General features: G+C 35.5%; 1 protein-coding gene across 3 annotated transcripts in view; it reads right to left on the bottom strand.

The window, feature by feature from the left end:
- LOC126773321 (fibrillin-2-like) overlaps nucleotides 1-19,395 on the bottom strand; it is a 51,342-nt gene that overhangs the window by 8,458 nt on the left and 23,489 nt on the right. For 2 of the 3 annotated variants that reach the window (XM_050494149.1, XM_050494148.1), the window contains exons 2-41: nucleotides 17,616-17,770; nucleotides 15,069-15,151; nucleotides 14,720-14,836; nucleotides 14,266-14,370; nucleotides 14,083-14,190; nucleotides 13,761-13,939; nucleotides 13,176-13,337; nucleotides 12,864-12,951; nucleotides 12,624-12,779; nucleotides 12,301-12,478; nucleotides 11,991-12,128; nucleotides 11,687-11,803; nucleotides 11,157-11,373; nucleotides 10,721-10,931; nucleotides 10,526-10,630; nucleotides 10,170-10,429; nucleotides 9,720-9,903; nucleotides 8,965-9,072; nucleotides 8,325-8,494; nucleotides 8,096-8,228; nucleotides 7,441-7,602; nucleotides 6,968-7,296; nucleotides 6,720-6,870; nucleotides 6,485-6,637; nucleotides 6,210-6,390; nucleotides 5,722-5,914; nucleotides 5,075-5,248; nucleotides 4,726-4,892; nucleotides 4,206-4,345; nucleotides 3,715-3,831; nucleotides 3,491-3,637; nucleotides 3,235-3,351; nucleotides 3,021-3,124; nucleotides 2,677-2,938; nucleotides 2,226-2,550; nucleotides 1,712-1,945; nucleotides 1,392-1,561; nucleotides 978-1,179; nucleotides 569-688; nucleotides 143-300 (exon numbers count right to left, since the gene is read on the bottom strand). In XM_050494149.1, the coding sequence (XP_050350106.1) occupies nucleotides 143-300; nucleotides 569-688; nucleotides 978-1,179; nucleotides 1,392-1,561; nucleotides 1,712-1,945; nucleotides 2,226-2,550; nucleotides 2,677-2,938; nucleotides 3,021-3,124; nucleotides 3,235-3,351; nucleotides 3,491-3,637; nucleotides 3,715-3,831; nucleotides 4,206-4,345; nucleotides 4,726-4,892; nucleotides 5,075-5,248; nucleotides 5,722-5,914; nucleotides 6,210-6,390; nucleotides 6,485-6,637; nucleotides 6,720-6,870; nucleotides 6,968-7,296; nucleotides 7,441-7,602; nucleotides 8,096-8,228; nucleotides 8,325-8,494; nucleotides 8,965-9,072; nucleotides 9,720-9,903; nucleotides 10,170-10,429; nucleotides 10,526-10,630; nucleotides 10,721-10,931; nucleotides 11,157-11,373; nucleotides 11,687-11,803; nucleotides 11,991-12,128; nucleotides 12,301-12,478; nucleotides 12,624-12,779; nucleotides 12,864-12,951; nucleotides 13,176-13,337; nucleotides 13,761-13,939; nucleotides 14,083-14,190; nucleotides 14,266-14,370; nucleotides 14,720-14,836; nucleotides 15,069-15,151; nucleotides 17,616-17,755 (6,565 nt within the window). In that variant the 5' untranslated portion in view covers nucleotides 17,756-17,770. The remainder of the gene's footprint in view (nucleotides 1-142; nucleotides 301-568; nucleotides 689-977; nucleotides 1,180-1,391; nucleotides 1,562-1,711; nucleotides 1,946-2,225; nucleotides 2,551-2,676; nucleotides 2,939-3,020; nucleotides 3,125-3,234; nucleotides 3,352-3,490; nucleotides 3,638-3,714; nucleotides 3,832-4,205; nucleotides 4,346-4,725; nucleotides 4,893-5,074; nucleotides 5,249-5,721; nucleotides 5,915-6,209; nucleotides 6,391-6,484; nucleotides 6,638-6,719; nucleotides 6,871-6,967; nucleotides 7,297-7,440; nucleotides 7,603-8,095; nucleotides 8,229-8,324; nucleotides 8,495-8,964; nucleotides 9,073-9,719; nucleotides 9,904-10,169; nucleotides 10,430-10,525; nucleotides 10,631-10,720; nucleotides 10,932-11,156; nucleotides 11,374-11,686; nucleotides 11,804-11,990; nucleotides 12,129-12,300; nucleotides 12,479-12,623; nucleotides 12,780-12,863; nucleotides 12,952-13,175; nucleotides 13,338-13,760; nucleotides 13,940-14,082; nucleotides 14,191-14,265; nucleotides 14,371-14,719; nucleotides 14,837-15,068; nucleotides 15,152-17,615; nucleotides 17,771-19,395) is intronic. The other variant, XM_050494150.1, reaches the window with a different exon arrangement.

The raw sequence follows: 19,395 nt of genomic DNA, 5'->3' as shown, positions 1-19,395 counted from the left end.
ACAAATACCTCACATAACGTCTTTCCATCTCTTAGCCTAGCGTTCGGATCCTTGTCTTTCGATTTAGGTTTTTGCTATCCACTGACCCTTGTCGTTACAATGTCAATAGATAAATAAGGAAAGGTTTTTATAGTGTTTTTACCTTCGGAACAGCAGCAGTCAGGCCGACCTAACTGCAATGGACGTGCCTTGTGACATCGTCCGGCATCCCACTCGTCATAGCACAGCTCTTTACGTTCATCAACACAAATTGCTGCTGTTTTATCGAATCGCCAGCCAAGAGGACAGTCACAGCGATATCTATATAAGTACACATAGTTCATAAATATTTGAAAAACTTACTCATTTATTATTAACTAAAAAACATTAATAACTAATTTAACATTTATAACTAGCTTCACTCCATGACTTTGTTCATTTGTTCCGTGCAACTACGTATCTTTATGTCTTTCATAATCTGTATATCCAATTTAATAACGATCGGTTCGGCGTTAACATTTAGAAGAGTAATTTTAATGTTTTTTTTTTTTTAATATTGATTACATAAAAGCAAAATCGAATAACTTACCCTCCATTGAAGTTATGACATTCCCCACCAGCACAAACGTACTGCAACTCTTTACATTCATCGCGATCAACGCATCGTCTCCCTACCAACCGCCAACCGATACCACATGAGCATTCATAGCTGAAAATAAAAATAAAAACATTTAATAATTATTTGTTTATTTTTCCAAACTTAAACAACCTTAGCAAATACAACTAATTTGATGATTTAATAGAGAAATTTGTAGCATACAAATCATAGCCCCGATCTATAAACTTTGATCTAAGTATTCTCTATGTTTAATGTACATTACTATATAACATCTCTTTCTATGTATAGTACTCATTTGCATGCCACTGGCGTAATAATAAAATATATATAATAAGACAATATAGATACTTGTCAAACTTAATATACACATTGCTCTTACCCGCCATTAGTGTTCGTACAAGAGGGAGATCCATCTCGCCCACATGGCGAAGACAATTCCGTACACTCATCGACATCACGACAGTTACGTCCATCACCTGTCAGAGTGTAACCGGGCGCGCACTCACAGCGGAATGAACCGGCCGTGTTGCGACAGCGCCCGTTACGACACACCATACCACCTTCGCGGCATTCGTTGATGTCTGTACATCAATTATAAAACACTTAACTACTAAGACTTAATAATATATTATATATATATATATATATATATATATATATATATAATTTTACTATAGTTTCCGACCCTTTTCACTTTTAATTTAATTATGTTTATTAAAAATCGATTCATTAAATTCAGTTTACAGTCGCGTTTTTTTTTCTGATCTTATCAAGTAATAAAGAATGAACGTACCAATACAATCATTATTAGCGCCAGGTTTAAATCCTTCGTCACAGTGGCAGACATACGAGCCGGGAAGGTTCTCACAAGTGCCGTTCCGACAGAGCGGACGTGGACGACTGCACTCATCGACGTCACGACACGCGTTCTCACGCAGTGTGTAACCGGGCTTACATTCGCAACTGAAATAAAATTTATTTAATATAAGTTACATCAAAAAATTGCCAAATAAAAAGTTCAAAGTAATGAGTAAAAACCGCAATAAACCAATGATTGGCCCTTTAGCCGGTAACAGTTTACCTTAATTTAAGAAGATTTTGTACGCAACTTACCGATAAGATCCAATAGTATTTCTACACTCGCCGTGTTCACAGAGTCGCTCGTCCGCACACTCGTCTACATCCTCGCACTCGTCCAGCGAGGCGGTGAGGCGGTATCCAGCCGGACATTTGCACTCATACGCCCCGGGCAAATTCACGCACTGCGCTAAGCCGCGACACGGTGAACGATGTAACGTGCACTCATCGATATCTCGACATAAGTGGGAAGTGTTGTCGTGTTCGTATCTGAAAATGGAATGCTTTGTTAATGTGTTGTTTATATATTTTTTTAGTTATACGTCATAATAATTAATTTTTATATGCAGCAAATTTATATATATTTTTAAAAAAAGCTATTAACATCTAATAATATGACTAACTCGCCCGTCCCGACTCGGTATGGGTAAAATTCAATGTAACCCCTTTAATATTTTTATTTAGTTGAAAACTTAAGTTTCAAATTTCCAAACCTTTTATTAAAATTATATGTATAAGTATACTCTTCATTAATAATTACTAAGCTTACCCATGATCACAGCCACATTGGAACCCAGTTGCCGTGTCGTGACATGTTCCAGGCTTGCAAAGTTGTGGCATTATATCGCACTCATTAATCGGCTTCGTTTCGTTTGTCATAGGATTAATATATTCTCCTGGTTTTTCGCCACATAAGGCCATATGTTCCTGAGATCCCTTATCCGGACAAGACTCGCAAGGGGCTCCCCAAGCTTTACCAACGGAACAACAACACAGATATTTAGTCTGGGGAACTCCGACGGCAGCAGAACAATGACCCGTATCCGGATCCCAGTCCATGTAGCATTGTCGTTGACGAACATCGACACATTCCTCTGAAATTGTAAATGCACATTTTGTCATAAAATGTAATTATATATTTAAATAATATCTTCACAATACCTCTTAATAATACACGTAAATATAGTGACTAATAACAATGATAGGATCATCACACTCACTTCCATTGGGCATGGCTACATATCCCTCCGGACAGAGGCATACATAGGAGCCGGGCATGTTGCGGCACACACCGGGCCCGCACACGTCAGGTCGCGCGCACTCGTCCACATCCTCGCAGCGCTGTTCATCTTCCGTAAGCTGCCAACCCTCACCGCACGTGCATACGAATGAACCGAACGTATTGGTGCACGTGCCGTGCTCACACAATGCCGGGTGCTGGAGGCACTCGTCGATATCGGCCAACGTCACTACATATGAAGGCTGAAATATGTTTAAAAAAAAAGATTATTTTAGGTAACAGATAACATATAATTTGAAAGGTCTTGTGATACTTGAAACTGACCGGCTCTAAAACTGGTTGATAACCGGGTCCACCTGGACATAGTTGTCTATAAGCTTCCGAGCCCGGTTCTGGGCAGAGGTCACAATAGTTACCCCAAGCGGCACCTGATAAATATATTTTTAATCATATAGTTTCTAAAATAGTATAGTTAGCAACAGTCTAAAGTATATCATACAAATCATCGTAGTATTTATGATAAAATATGATAACGAACCGACAGAACAGCAACATGCTGCCATGGTGCCATCTTCAGACAGTTCATCACTGTCGCGACACTGTTCAGTTCCAGAGCGCAAATCAACTTTTCCGTAACAACGAGCTTTTCTGGAATCTAAAATAAAAATTTCAATTATGTTTATATATTTAACATTCCAGTTATATTTTTTCATTCAAGTACTCTACTACATATACAAGTTCTGTAATATTTTTAGTATGAGTAGATAAAGCTATGTATATATACTCTATATTACCGTAACAAGCAGTTCCGTCGGAGACCAGCTCGTAATTCGGTGGACAGCGACAAATGTAGGATCCTTGCGTATTTATACACGTGCCGTATTGACAAGATTGAGGCGATTTACATTCATCTACATCAGTACAGTTAAAACCAGGCATCACTGAAATGGAAAGAAACATTAAGAAAAGGTTTTTGTTACCAGTTTTCCAAACGAAATTAAAATAATGAAATACTTACAGTCATCAATACTGTCTGACTGGTAACCCTTGTCACAGATGCACTTGAACATGCCGTACGTATTTACGCAGCGACCGAACACACACACGTTGTCAAAAGTCGCGCACTCATCCATATCTGCGAAAACATGAATGTAAATAAAAATATGAACTTTAGAAAACTTTTTTATTTCAAAATTAAAAAACTGTATTGAAATTAATAAATTATTCTAAGCAGAGATGGCTCGTTGGATAGAATACATAGACTTTAACCGAAAATCGTGGGTTCAAATCCGGTCAAGCATTTTATGTGCCTAGTTTGCGGTTATCTCGTCTCAGCGAAGAAGGAAAACATCATAAGGAAATTGCATGTCTCAGATGAAATTCTGTCATATGTATATATATAAGACGATGTAATGTAGTGAGATAGAATAAGCTACAAGCCTTCTATGTGTAAGAAGGCGAGGTATTTGATATCACGAAAATTTTTATATTTAAAGGAATTAATCTAACCAAGGCAAGATTTCCCATCAGGTGATTTGGTGAATCCGACGTCACAGTCACATTCGTATCCACCCGGAATATTCGTGCAATGCCCGTTTTCACAAAGCGTCGGGTCGTTTGCACATTCATCAATATCTACGCAGGAATATCTAAAACAAAAAATGATAATCTATTAAAAAACACTGGCACTTTGGAATTAATCGTTAAACTTTAACGGAAACTATTTTACATTCATGGAAGCGACGTTGAAGTACTCTATTATTTTACCAAAATAAAAATCGCGATTTACTCAGCTTTAATTATTTCTAAAAATGTTAGATACATATATGTGATAAAAACATAGTAATGGCAAAAGTGGAATGGCATTTTTCGTAAAATTATAAATACCTCTTAATATTTTCAGTCATTTTAAACAAATTTTATAACAGCAACTTGTAAATGTCCAAACTTACGATCATATATTTTTCTTAAAATATCGTGTGTCGATAACTCGACAAAATATTATTATTTACATTACAATAGTACTAACCCATCGCCCTTGTATCCTGTGTCACACAAACACATGAATGATCCGTCAGTATTCCTGCAAGTAGCGCGCGGATGACAGCCACCATTATTGGTGAGACATTCATCGACGTCCTCGCACTCGGTGCCATCTCCTCTCCAGCCGTCACGACAACGGCATTGAAATGAACCCTGAAATCGTTATATGAATATATTTTTGATTATTCCAGTTTCATAATTTTTTCGCTTGTGCAATCAACTTGAGTCTCATCTTTATAGGCAGATAGTCGGATTCAAAATCACAATAAAAAAAGGCATCTTTATTAGATCTAGCAGACTACAAGATTAAACATTTTTAAAATAATTGTACGTACCGGTAAGTTGATACAATCGGATGATGGGTGACAGTCACAGGTACCGAGTTCGCATTCATCGTCATCTGTACACGCAGGACCTTGTTCTGGCTTGACACTGTAACCGTCCGGGCAGCGGCAAACGAAACTACCGATAGTATTACGACACTCGCCTGCACCGCATAGTTCGGGAATCTACATATAATTATACAAAAAAAAGTTAAGATTTATATAGTACAGTAGAAGCCTGTGAATTTCCCACTGCCAGCAGTCTAAGGTTATCTCCCCTTTTTTGAGAAGGTTTGGAGCTTATTCCACCGCGCTGCTCCAATGCGGGTTGGTGGAATACATTTGTGGCAGAATTTTAGTGAAATTAGACACATGCAGGTCTCTCACGATGTTTTCCATCACCGTTAAGCATGAGAGAAATTATAAACACAAATTAAGTATATGAAAAATCAGTGGTGCTTGCCCTGGTTTAAGCCCACTAACCACTGGGCCATTATGGCTTTATGGCCTGGCTTATTAAGATTTATATAGAGCAATATTTTTAATAATAAAATCTCAATTTTTTACAAAATAACAAACAAAAAACAAGATCTTATACTATGTATAATTCAAGTTTTCGGCTTCGTATGTAAAAACATCAAATAAAAATATTAACTCACATCAGTACACTCGTCAATATCTAAGCATGTGGGCTTGGTGTCCTCCGGCGATGGCAATAATCCTTCTCCGCAGGTACAGATATAAGAACCGGGCGTATTGCGACAACTTCCTCCGCCACAGACACGCGCTCCTCCACTGCACTCGTCGATATCGCGACAGGTTCTGCCGTCCGCTCGAAGATGCCAACCATCCCTGAATAATATTAAGTTTGTAAAACAGGTTATAAAACATTATTTTTCAGCACGTATTCTGAATAACATGAAGCAATGAAAATGCAAAAGAGGGAACTGCTGAAACCAGATGGAAACATAAATTGATATAAAAAAAGATCTTCAAGATATACATTTTATTTGTTTAATAACGTTAAATATTAACAATTAAAGCTTAGACTACTTAAATGAAATTACAGTATTTTCAAATATATAATAGTAATTTTAATATACACAAATCAAAATAGTTCAACAATCGTCAGAAGAATTGTACTCACTTGCAAGTACAATGGTAGGACCCAGGTGTATTAATGCAGTCGTGCTGGCAACGAGTGGGGTCTTCAGTACACTCATCAATATCTTCGCAATGGGATTTGACGGTAGATTGTGCGTAACCCTCATCACAAACACATTGATATGTTCCCATTAAATTTTCACAAGCACCGTTGCTGCAAATTCCTAGGAAAATTCACACATTTATTATACAAATACCAGTTTATTTAAGGTCCACCAGCATAGTAACTTTTTTGCTTAATAAGTATAATCCACATACCCGATGTTATAGAGCACTCGTCAACATCCTTGCAAGACAGGCGATCAGGTGCGAGCTCCATACCCGGCGCGCACTCGCAGCGGAATGAGCCGGGAGTGTTTACACAGCGACCGCCGCGACACAATGCACGGTTCTCTGTACATTCGTCGATATCTACAACAAAAAAATAAAGTATTGAATTTGGAACATGAACAAATTAAGTGATTTTTTATATTTTGTATAATTTAAAACTCACCAACGCAAACCTTAGACAGCTCGTCGGTTGTGTACCCTGGACGGCAATGACACGTGAAGCTACCCTCGGTGTTGCGACACTCACCCGCACCGCATACGTCGTCTACAATTTCACACTCATTCACATCGACGCAGGTGTGGTTCTTTGAATCCTAGTAAGAACAATTAAAATATTCATCAATTCATACTTTATTTTTAAAGAATAATTAACTGCACTCTTCTAAATATTCAATAACGAAGTTTAATTACCTTCTCGTAACCAGGAAAACAATCGCAAGTAAATGTACCGAGCATATTTCTACACCTGCCGTGCCCACAGAGGCCAGGAAATGCAGCACACTCATTTACTTCCATTTGACCGGGAATTAATCCCGTTCCAGTACCAGTTCCCCAGTTATCCAAAGATCCATTTCCCCATGTACCCCCAGTGTCAACGTCCCAACCACTGCCAATAGTATCACCGTCACCTGTGTGGCTCCATATATCTGTCCTATTCGGACCACCAGGAACAGGTCGGTCCCAGATAGTAGGTGGTCCACTGACGTCAGAAATACAAAGGTTGCGATAAGCATCAGTGCCTGAAAATATAATAACGTTTTAATTTAAAAGAGTTTGCCATAACACAGAACCCGTTACTTTTTGAGTAAGAAAAAATCGGACGAATATTCAGTATAAATAAATAATAAAGAAAACATTTTTATAAATGTACAATGCTTGTGTACCTTTTTTAGGGCAAGGTTCACAACGTCCGTCGCCCCAGGCTTTGCCCAGTGATGAGCAACAGCAAATAGCACGGTAGACAACAACTTGTAGTGGATTAGAGCAGCGACCACCGACGTAGTCAGTGTAGCAATACTCGCGGCGAGTGTCCACACAACGGTTACCTAAAATTTTCAATGAAAATATTTTTTTCAAAACAAGGGGTTCAAGTTTTATCAAGTCAAGTTTTTCAATAACTTATCGTTAAAACATTTTCTTTTATATTTTATCTTGAATAAATTCTACTGTTGATGATAGATAATAAAACGAAGTTTTCATTTATTTATTTTTCGGAATTATCATATAAATAATCTTTAAGATTTGAAGTTGATTCCTATCTTTTTACTATACATATCAATTGTTACGAGATTTAACAGATTTGCCTTATGTGTCAAATAAGACATTTCTTTAACCGAGCATCGAATTCGATCTTTTTGATTTATTTATTATAAACATTACGACATTAACGATATGCTATACTCCACAATAAATTAGACAGGTGACACCCGCGCTTAATAATAGTAGTCTAAATAAACCTACACAATTTATAGTAATTACATAAATTAAAAAGAGCAGACGATCTCAAATGGAACTTAACGGAATATAGTATCTATTTACCTGAAGCATCAAGTGTCAATCCAGAGGGACAGTCACAGCGGTATGAACCATCAGTATTTACACACTCTCCACCAATGCAGAGATCAGGATCCAACATACACTCATCCACATCGCGGCATGTTGCACCATCCAACTATAAAATGCAGATTAAAATAAATGATAATGAAGTTTTATAGAAAACAGTTTTAATCATAATTAAAAAAGTAAAGATTGTAAAAAAAGTATTTGCCTTGGCAAATCCTTTAGGACAAGGACAATCATCAGGCTCACAAGGCTCGCAAGGAGATCCCCAGGCTAAGCCCACACTGCAGCAGCACTCCTGTCTTAACAGTGTATTAGGAGCAGCCGCCTCGCATTGCCCGTCGACAACTCTACGCCAGCATGATCCGCGACGATTATCTAATGAGATAAAATGTATCTTCTATTAGGTACATATTTCTTTGATATTCACTTTATTCTAACAACCCTTATGATCCTTAGGAGGTTTCACCCCGGCCACATAACTATATTAATATTATCTTGACCGTATATCGGACACGGCACCTAACCTCAAAGACAAGGATCAAATGCGTATGGCACAAGTTTGCACAATTGCAATAAATATACAGATCAATGTATTGCCTATAATAATTATTTTATAATATTATAGGAATTCGAAATTTAAAGGTATGCAGGCTTTCAATACGATGAAGATAACGAATAATTGAAATGAAAATTTTCTTTTCGATACGATTTGCGTAAAATCCTTTACAAGTGACCTCGTCTCGAAAGGAGTATGTTAAATTTCAAACTAATCAAATCCGTTGTTTCGGAAATCCCACATAACATAAATTGATTGTTATTGTTAAAAATAATGTTTGTAAGGTTACCGAGACAGTGCTGAGCAGTTGCATCTAAAACGAATCCGTGCTCGCACTCGCACTCGTAACTTCCATGAGTGTTGATGCACCGTCCGTTGTCACAGGGATTGGATTGTTCTGTAATTTCACCAAAATATTTAGTGCTCCTATAAAAATATAACAAATATGGAACTAGACGTACACTAAACTATATTTTAACATATTTTGAATAGATACACTGTTGAGCAAATAATTGCACTGAATATCCTTCCATAGTTATTAGATAATATTTTAACAATAACATATATTACCGTAATTGTAAAACAATGTATAAATATTACTGAAAACGTTATTTTTAATGTAAGTTTTTTTCTTTAATATTTACTGTCAATTGTTATATAGGTAATATGATATTGCTTAAGCTGTGCAATGATATCGATTGCATGGGTTATGAGTTAAACGAGAATGTTAGGACTCATTAATTATTAAAGATTATTTTACATTTGCGCTTATGAACTGAAATGAAATTTAACATTTTAAAATATTGTAGAAATACAATAATTTCAGAACCTATTTGAATTTGGAAACGAATGTGTAGCCTCTCAATTGCTCATCATATGATTTCATAAAATATTAAAAATGAATAAAATAAATAATAATAACAGCAAGTGAAAGGCTAAAGTTATCATCATCATCGATCAATGGAGTCACGTGACACTTGGCCTTATGTTAAAAAGCCAATGCGTATGAGACAGTGTGATGATACGTTCACACAAAGTTGTAACCTGTTGCGACTGGGAACATGGGAGGTATGTCCCCCCTGTCATAATCCTTGACGATGAAAATAACCTCACCCTCGCATTCGTCTATGTCTCTGCATATTTGTTCGTCGGGCTCGTATCTAGTGCCAGGTGGGCATACGCATGTGAAGCTGCCCATTGAGTTCCGGCACTGTCCACCAGTACAATACTAAAACACAATAATAAGAAAAAATAGCTTCAATTACAGCGTCTGAGAGAAACTTTCTGTACATACTTTTCTATACATCTCGATACTCTTATGATATATCAAGTTAGCGTTAAGTCAAGTTAGTATCGAGTTGGTATATTATAATAATCAATAGTTTTTATAAACCAATAGACAAAGAGACTGATTTTTATATATCATAAATATTAAGAAAAGTTTTAAAATTATTTAAAATATGTGTTAAGCAAATCTTTTTTTGAACCACTTACCGACTGATGCATATCACACTCATCGATATCCCTGCAAATACCATCAGCATCGGGATGGTATCCAGGGTCGCAAATACATTTGTAACCAGGTTCGAGATTTTCACACGTGCCGTGAGGACAGATGCCAGGAATCATTGTGCACTCATTGATGTCTGCACCTCCGTTATCTTTACTCGCACCCTCAGGGCAGAGAATCTCGTAATCCTTACTACCCTGTACTGGACATGACTTACAAGAAACGCCCCAGCCCAGATGTAATCCTAAACAAAAAGCAAAATTAACGATGTATCCAAAAAACTACAAAAATGATGTCACTTCTATTAAATTTGTACGTAAAATTTACAAGAATTATTTACCTTTACTAGAACTACAGCAGCACTGAGATCTGGTAACAGGCGTTGTGCCAGGTCCTGTGCAATGACCTTCTTCATATTTTTCATAACATAAATCTTGAACTTCATCTGGTATAATATAAAGTCTCATATTAAAAACCCATGTTACTATTATTCTTAGTAATAATGTATTTTTATGTTGACCAATCACTATCTTACCAAGACACGTTCTTCCATCATTGCTGAGAGTAAATCCTGGGAGACACTCGCAACGGAATGAGCCCGGCGTATTGTGACATCGACCGTTTCGGCAAACCTTCAGTTCGGAACACTCGTCTACATCGACACACGCGCTGCGATCTGGAGTGGGCCGGTAACCCGCTTCGCAAACACATTGAAAGGAGCCTTCGCCGTTAACACATCGTCCGCCCTAAAAATACCGAGATTTATACTATCTTTAAATTTAAATGCTATAGTAATTTTTAATTTCAAAATTACCTGTTAATGCCTTCAAGACAAATAAAAATGTTTTGAGATAATTTTGACAGAAAATAATTTAATTTTTTTTTAGAAGTGATATTTTTTATTTTTTTAGTTGTACTTTAATAAACGTTTAAATTTAGAAATAAAGCGCTCAAAATAATGTAAATATAACCTGGCACAAACTCTTATCGATGCACTCGTCCACGTCCGCGCAGTAGCCCGCAGCGGAGCGCGCGAAGCCCGGCTCGCATACGCACTCGTACCCGCCGGGCGTGTTGCGGCATCGCCCGCGACGACAAACACGCGGGTTGTCCGCACACTCGTCTACATCACGACACGCGTGACCAGTCTCCGTTGATTCGTATCCCGGGTTGCATGTGCACTCAAAGCTGTACGTATTATTTTATTTATATTATATATTTTACTTTTGTAATAGGTCTAATTATTCAGTTGTTATATATAAGCATCAAACATACGCGTGTTATATAATGTAAATCTTAAATAAGCTCGACGCTTATTACTTAGTAGGTAAATGCAACAAATAAAATTATATTTTCAATCCCCAAAATATCCCAGGATAATAATAATATCCTGTGACATGATTCACACACGGCCATCTGATCCCTATTATAAATTTATTTTTAAAAGATTATTAAACACGCTAATCAATAGGATTTGTAACTGTTAAAATGTAATAGTTACCCTCCACCGATATTGGTGCAAACTCCATTCGTACACATGCCTCCATTCGTCATTTCACATTCGTTTTTGTCACTGCATCTAAGCCCGTTCTCTACAGGGTCGAATCCAGGAGGACATCTATAAATACATAAAAAACATTAGTATCTATTTTTAAAGCGCTTGTTTATTTTCTTACTCATATATTAGTTTCTTATCAAGTTTTCAAAGTAGATCAAAATTAAGGGAAAAGAGAACAAAGGCTGTATAGCCCTTAATTTAGACCTAGGTATTCTTCATTCAAGTCCCTATTAAAGTCTTAATTTACCTGCATTCAAATCCACCAGGCTTATTGACACATGTCCCACCCTTACAGTACTCGAGCGCACACTCGTCAATATCAATACATGTCGGGTTACCATCTTGTTCCGCCGACTCAGCGCCGTCCCAACATTGACATTGGTACCTATAAAAACATAAGGTTTGTATTATGAGCAATTACTTTATAAAATTATTTTATTAAAAACTATGCCATATTCGATATGTATCGTAACAAAAATAATAGTTTTCACTGTGAACAATAAAAAAAATTCAAGTACGTTTCTTGATCAAAATTCTTGTCTAGGTCTTTTTCTTACCCAATATCTTTATCTATGCACGTTCCTAAACCACAAATGCCGTTTCGCAGCATACATTCGTTAATCTTTGCAATCGGCTGTGCGGTATCAATTCCTCCACCTGAGATTATCCCACTGGTGTCGTTGCGTCGCCAGTCTGGTGGAATCATACCACCACCACAGAGATGTGTCCATTCAGCTGAAATAGCGAAAGTAAAAGTTTTAATAGGGTTTGCTTAATTGTATTATTTATAAAATATAATATATAATAGGATATAGGTATGTATAGTTACTAAGGTAACTGAGCTTAGTAATGCTCTAAAACAAGCATTAACAATACTCACTAGATCCTCTCGGTGGACAAGGAGTGCAGAGATCACCCCAAGCTCGGCCCATGTTATATCCACAACAACAATCTCTATTTGAAAGGGGCATCGGAAGTCGGTCTGCACACTCGCCCGTTTCGCCTAAGTACGTGAAACAGCTGCCAACTCGACCGTCTGTAATTGATTTTTTTAGAATGAATTATCATAATAACACTTTAAACTTTTTGTACGTCGAACAATATAATCAAATATATTTACCAATACAAAACTTCTTATCAGGACTGGGTATGAAGTGAGGGTTACAAAGACAATAATAATCGCCTTCAGTATTCACACATTTTCCATTCTGCAACAGAATAATTAAAACAAAATTCGTCACTATAATTTCAAATTATTATTTTTATACAAAATTCGTGTAATAACTGTATTACTATCGCATTAAGTCCTTAGTCTTATATCTCGTAATACTTGTTTGTATCAAAAGCATTAAGATTATTCCAAAGATAATAACAACTTTCGTTAACTTGTTACTAATATTCATAACAAAATCTTATTGCTGTATTAACTGACCGGACAGATGTCAGGATCTTCACATTCATCGATGTCTTCGCAGTTGTTCGTGACTCTATGCCTTCTCTGACCCGGGGGACACTCGCAAGAGAATGAACCGATCGAATTAATACATCGGCCTCCTTCACATAAACCTGGCACAGCTGCACATTCATCTATATCCTGAAAAAAAATGTTATTTTTAAATATGATGTCTGAATAAAAACAAAATAGACTTATTGTTATCCTATTATCCGGTCAATGAAATTTTACTTCATTTATTTATTAAGTAGATTCATTCGACAAGATAGACAAAATTGGAAATAGTGTAACAATTATTAAAAAATACAAATTATAATAATAAAGTGTTCATATTTAAATAATTAAATTAATAGATTTCATAAAATTTATTTAAAGTTGTGGACATAGACGTGAACTTGTAACCTCTGGTTATGCGACTTCGAGAGGTTAGTGACTTTTTTGTATTGCCATAAATTTATTCTTTTACAAAAAGATCTCAAGTATTAAATAAATTCAATTGTTATATCCGAAAAACTATTGTGGAAAGTTTGCTTTATTTCTTAAGATAACTATACTGGTTTTTACCTGACACTCCTTAGTAGCTAAATTCCTCAAATGCCCTGTTGGACAGTCTAGGTCACCACAACGCTCGCAAGGATGTCCCCAAGCAACACCGACCGTGGCACAACATAATTGTTTCGTGCAGACTACGCCTTCTAGCGCCCCAGTACATAGTGCACCTCTTGTGTCAGTGTAACAGGGCCCTTAAATGATCGTAATGGAGGTTGAGCTTGAGTGTTCCAACGAATAAAACTCGAGATTTTAATAAAAATGGTACTCACAAAAAGTATAAAAAAATAATTTATTTTAACTTCATCTTTGTAGTTATAAAGTACAAGATACTTACCCGTTCTACGATCGATTTCACATCGCGTACCGGATAAACCATGGAAACACACACATCTATCCGGAGCAATACATCTCCCACCATGTAAGCAAGGCTCCTTACAAATTGCTGTAACCAAAAATAATAATTTAACAAAACATATTAGGTAGTTGTTTATATCGTAAAACATTTATGTTGACTTACGTTCTGTACAAAATTCTCCGCTCCAACCCGGCGCGCATGCGCAAGTGCCATTAGTGCAAGTACCGCCGTTCATACAGATCCGTCTGCACCCACCACGAGTACGTGCTATTAAAAATATTAAATATAATATGTTAATAACTAATTGCTAAACTTAAATTAATCTTTACCAAAAAGGACACCACTTTTATCATGATTTTGATGTAATACAATTACTGTTCAGGTATAAGGAATATTTTATTATTAATATTACTCTATAATTATATAAAAAGTAAAAATAATTTATTGTTGAACCATGTGTTAATGTCAGATAGCAGTCAGGTATTTTTTTTATCTTACGACAAATAAATGCAATAAAGCGAATAGTGATTGTCACTCTTATCATTATATAAATTTGTTAGAACAAGTCGTATGTTAGGGCTCGTTTAATTTTAATAATTAAATATAATGTGCAGACCAGGGTAAGGATAAAAACCGCCACCGCCGCACGACGGCGCCTCCACGCCGCCTGGACATCGGCACATGTTTGGCGCAACGCATGAACCTGGCGACCCACAGTCGGGCCGGCAAATAGCTGAAAAAGGACCATATTATACATACCAACATTTATTTTAATACTTATTTCTTAGTAATATTTTTATATATTTTGTAAATATGGCATTTACAAAATATATAAAAACTGAGTAAATTTTAAATAAAATAATAATGTATATAAAAAACAAAACAGTGTTATGTCATACAACCTAGAAGACGATATTTATTATGTTGAACATTATGTATTATGTAATATGATATAATATACTTACGGACGACACATAGCAACGAATTAGGCCTGGACGTCCATCCGGGACAGCAATGCGTGCTGTTTCGACTCCGACACACGTGGGGGCTAAAACAAACATTTTACACGTATAATATTTTTTATTATTTATATTATAATATAAAAATATACACATTTGATTTTTGTTTTTAGGACCAGAGCCCTTCACAACCAAAGTTTCATCACAATCGCATTAATACTTTTGGAACGCACAAACAAACATTGATTTTAATTTATTAAAAATAAAGATGATAGTAAATTATAAAATATAGTCATTATATCACATCATATTGTTTATACTTCATTCAGTAGCGGATGATAATAATTTAATTATTAGTTGATAGGGTTTTGTAAGCAAGCAATAAGATGACATTAGATATTACGTATTCTGTACTCAGTTTTAGTTTGTTTGTTGGCTTAACTCAAAATCTACTGCCACCTACTATAACACATACTACTGCACTTCTGTTTATGCAAAAGTTCAATCAAATATAAATAAAAGCAACATCAATACAAAATATTATAAATGCGAAAGTAACCCTGTCTATTTGTTACCCTACAACCTAACCACTGAAGTAATTGCAATTGTATTTAACATTGAGGTATTGACGGACTTTAATAAGGGTAGAGGAATATATATTTTTAATCGAATGGAGATCCAACGAGACTAACAGTACAGAATGTAAAGTTGTTCGGGATTTTTGTATCCCTTGCCTAAAATCCCATTATGGATGTCTTGAAATTACCTATTGGCTGAGTAATTGTTTAACTAGCTCGTACACTGAAATGACACTAATCAAATATAATCCTATAATTAAATTAACTATAAATATCGCTACATTAAGTAAACACTACGATACTTGTATGAAAAAGACATTGAAATCATACAATATTCGAAATAAAATATGATAACACAGAACAATTTTCATCAACATGTGTAGTAAATGACCTTGTAATAAAATCGGCTGTCTAAATTAAAGCATCATGATCAATTTGCTACGGTTTTTGAAGGCAATTCCAAATGTAGGTCAAATGGAACGACATATTAAGAAATGAATGCATATCGAATAAAGGATAACACGATTCCTTTGCAATTTACATACAATTTTAAAACAAAACTAAATATATGTAAAAAACACAATAAAACATGTCAGATCTAAGAATAGAATGAAACGTTAGTTGTGTACACACTTTAAACCGAATATCGTAATAGTGTCGCTCGTGTCATCAAAGGTTACAGCCGAATTGTATACTCCGTAAGATAACACTGGGTGGTCACGCCTTGTTAATTTTCACGCTTACAAATTTCGGGTCCGAAGCGAAAAAGCGGAACAACCAAGGTTCACTGGGACATGTTATTTAGACAAGGTCGTGTAGGCAATCTTCCGAGGGATAATCGTAGAACTTTAGCCATTTCCACCTTTATTAGTACAGTTACGTAGACATATTAGTTGTTGAAATGACAGATTAGATACTAGTATGTTGAAGCTTATTAATTTTTTTATTTGCTTGCGATTTGTAATGAAAAAGTTCTAAGCAAGTTATGAAACTGAATTAACTATTTGTCAACCCAAACGTATTTTATTACTCATTACGATTAAAAATTAAAAAAATAAAAATTAAAAAAAGAACTTAAAAAGGGTAAACCCAAATAGAGGAAAAAAAACTAAATTAACAATAAATGTTAAGTCCAGGAATGCCTATTGTTGTCTACGATGCTAGATTTCAGTGCCAACAAAGTGATATGGAAATGTAATCCTTTCAACATTTGTTTGAAAAATAATATTAGTCCCTTTCAAATAAAAAAAGAGTTTCAAAAATCGGTCTACAATAGTCAGAAAAACCGGTAAATATACATTTAAAAAAAACATTAGTTGAACATGAACCTCCACCTTTTTTAAAGTCGCTTAAAAATATATTTCAATGATGATTTTAATTTCAAATAAAAAGTCTATGCTATACACATATATAAATATAATAGGCAAAATACAAGAAATTTTGTATAAAGAAATGGTAAACCTAGACCAATATTCTAAATATTCCCCGAACGTCCACGCGCTACAAGATCGATGCACCCACGATTAGCTGCGCCTGCGCCTTCGCCGCTGCATTCTCTCACTTATTGAACGTGACTCACGTTTCTCTGAATCAAGTGATCCCATTCGTAGATATTTGCGATGATTTCCATAAATGTAAACCAGATTTCATTTATACGTGAACTATTTTGTAATAATACTGATACGGCCCGCACGCGTCACTGAGCCTCGATTTGTTTATCTGTCTTAGAACTAAGTATTTAGCAAAGTAAGAAAGAACTTTAATAAATATATTCTTTGATCTGACTAACTGGGATAGCTTAGTGGCCAAAAAGTTTTATGTATCTTACTTAACATGCGCATTAAAGACCGCATTCGAACGAAGGTAGGTAAGTAATTGTCTTAATTAGACCAGCAGCGTGATATTTAACGATACCTTGCAAGTGTTACAATGTATTGAACATTGTAATTAATCGAAATATGGATATTAAACTTACCCGACAAATTGTGTAGGTACGCGATCAGCTAGCGTACGTGCGCCTCGCGACCAGTGTCGCGGTCTTGGCGTGCTCTGCGGGAGTCGCGGGTCCGCCGCGACGCCGAGGAGCAGCGCTAGTGTAACTAGCAGCAGCCTCATCACGCCACCATCACCCTGGAATAAAATGAACATGACTTATCATCACAAATATATATATATATAGAGTATCTAAATTTATAAGCAAAGATCTTATGATGGACAACTAATATAATGAATATATTATAAGGACTGTTGTTAAAAATTTTTATTTGCATAAATCCGTAATCATTTATATATTGCAATGATTAAGTTTTAAAAATTCCGATGGGTGATAGCAAAATTTCGGTAATGGTTGTTTATCATAATGAGTAGAATCACTACAGCATCACTCATAGTACAACGGAGATACGATAGGGCGCGGGCGGGCAGGGCGGGGGAAGGGATCCGTGCCGAAATGATAACACGGTGCGACGACCCGCACTATTGCACTACATCTCTCTCTCTACAATCACTCTCATTACAATTGTTTAAAACGTTCATTTTTTAATTGTTTTTTGTATAATAATACATATATTGGATGAACATAATATACCGTAACCGTACCGTTTAGTTTTATCAATGTAGATAAAACTTATAAATTGCTAGAAAAATTAATAGTGAAGCTTAATAGTAGAAGCTTAAGAGTTCTTGTTATTGGCCTTAGAATTGATTTATATGATTAACATAAATAAGATTTAAGAATAAACTATTGATTTTTACAGTGATTTTCCAATAGGGCATTGTTTATGGATTAATATTGATTTTGAGTTTCATCAAGAGCTTAACTTCTAAAAGCCTATTTACTTGGGTCGATTTTAATCCGCGCGGCAAGTCACTTATCAAATCGTCTCACAAAGCCGTATAGCCCATTTACTAAGTTTACTAAATCGCAAGCGACTAAATACTTTTCTTCGTAAATTTTTATCAAAACAGATTGCATCGTCAGCGACTGACCATTTTTACAGGCGATTTTAGTTACCAGCTGCATGAGGCCTGTCGCCGCATGTCGAACAGTTGAATCCTACTTTACTTGGCATTTACGATTTTAGTCTCCTAAGGTCTATTCGATTTATTATTTACGCGGTCGATCTTTGCAGTGCGATAAATTGTATAAAGTGCACCAATTCCGTGTAAAGGACACAAAACAAACTATCAAAGAATAAGAATTGGTAATTTCTTCAACTTTTCATATTTCTTTCTTCAACGTTTTATATTTTTTTTACTATTAACACTGAACATTTACAAAAAACCGTTTGAGATTACAATAAGATATTAAATTCAACTATTTTTATATGACACAAGAGCTTTTTAACTGAGTGTAATTTGTGATAATTAATTAATTTCGCGTAATATGAAATATGAAACAGAATATATGGGTAGTTACAAATATAAAAATATATATAATTACTAATATAAAGTAAGTTATAACCACATTAACATGACGTTCCAAAATTTGAAATAATTGTAATCCTTTAAATTAATTTATTAATTTTATATCAGAGAAAAAATATTTACAACGTTCTTGTTTCCGATTTTATCTGATGTGATTTTACCAAATTCTTCTTTCCTTAAACGATTAGAGTAAGACGACTATATCGTAAAGTGACTTATGTTTTTTTTTTAATAATTAGCTTTTATTAGTTTGTCTCGTATCCCAATTACGCGAAAATTTTCTAGGTGATTTCTAGGTAAGGCTTTGTGCAAGCCCATCTGGGAAAGTA

Source organism: Nymphalis io, chromosome 14 (assembly GCF_905147045.1).
Source record: "Nymphalis io chromosome 14, ilAglIoxx1.1, whole genome shotgun sequence".
NCBI lineage: Eukaryota > Metazoa > Arthropoda > Insecta > Lepidoptera > Nymphalidae > Nymphalis > Nymphalis io.
Note: the sequence above shows the minus strand (reverse complement) of the source record. Positions and strands in the feature narration are given on the sequence as shown.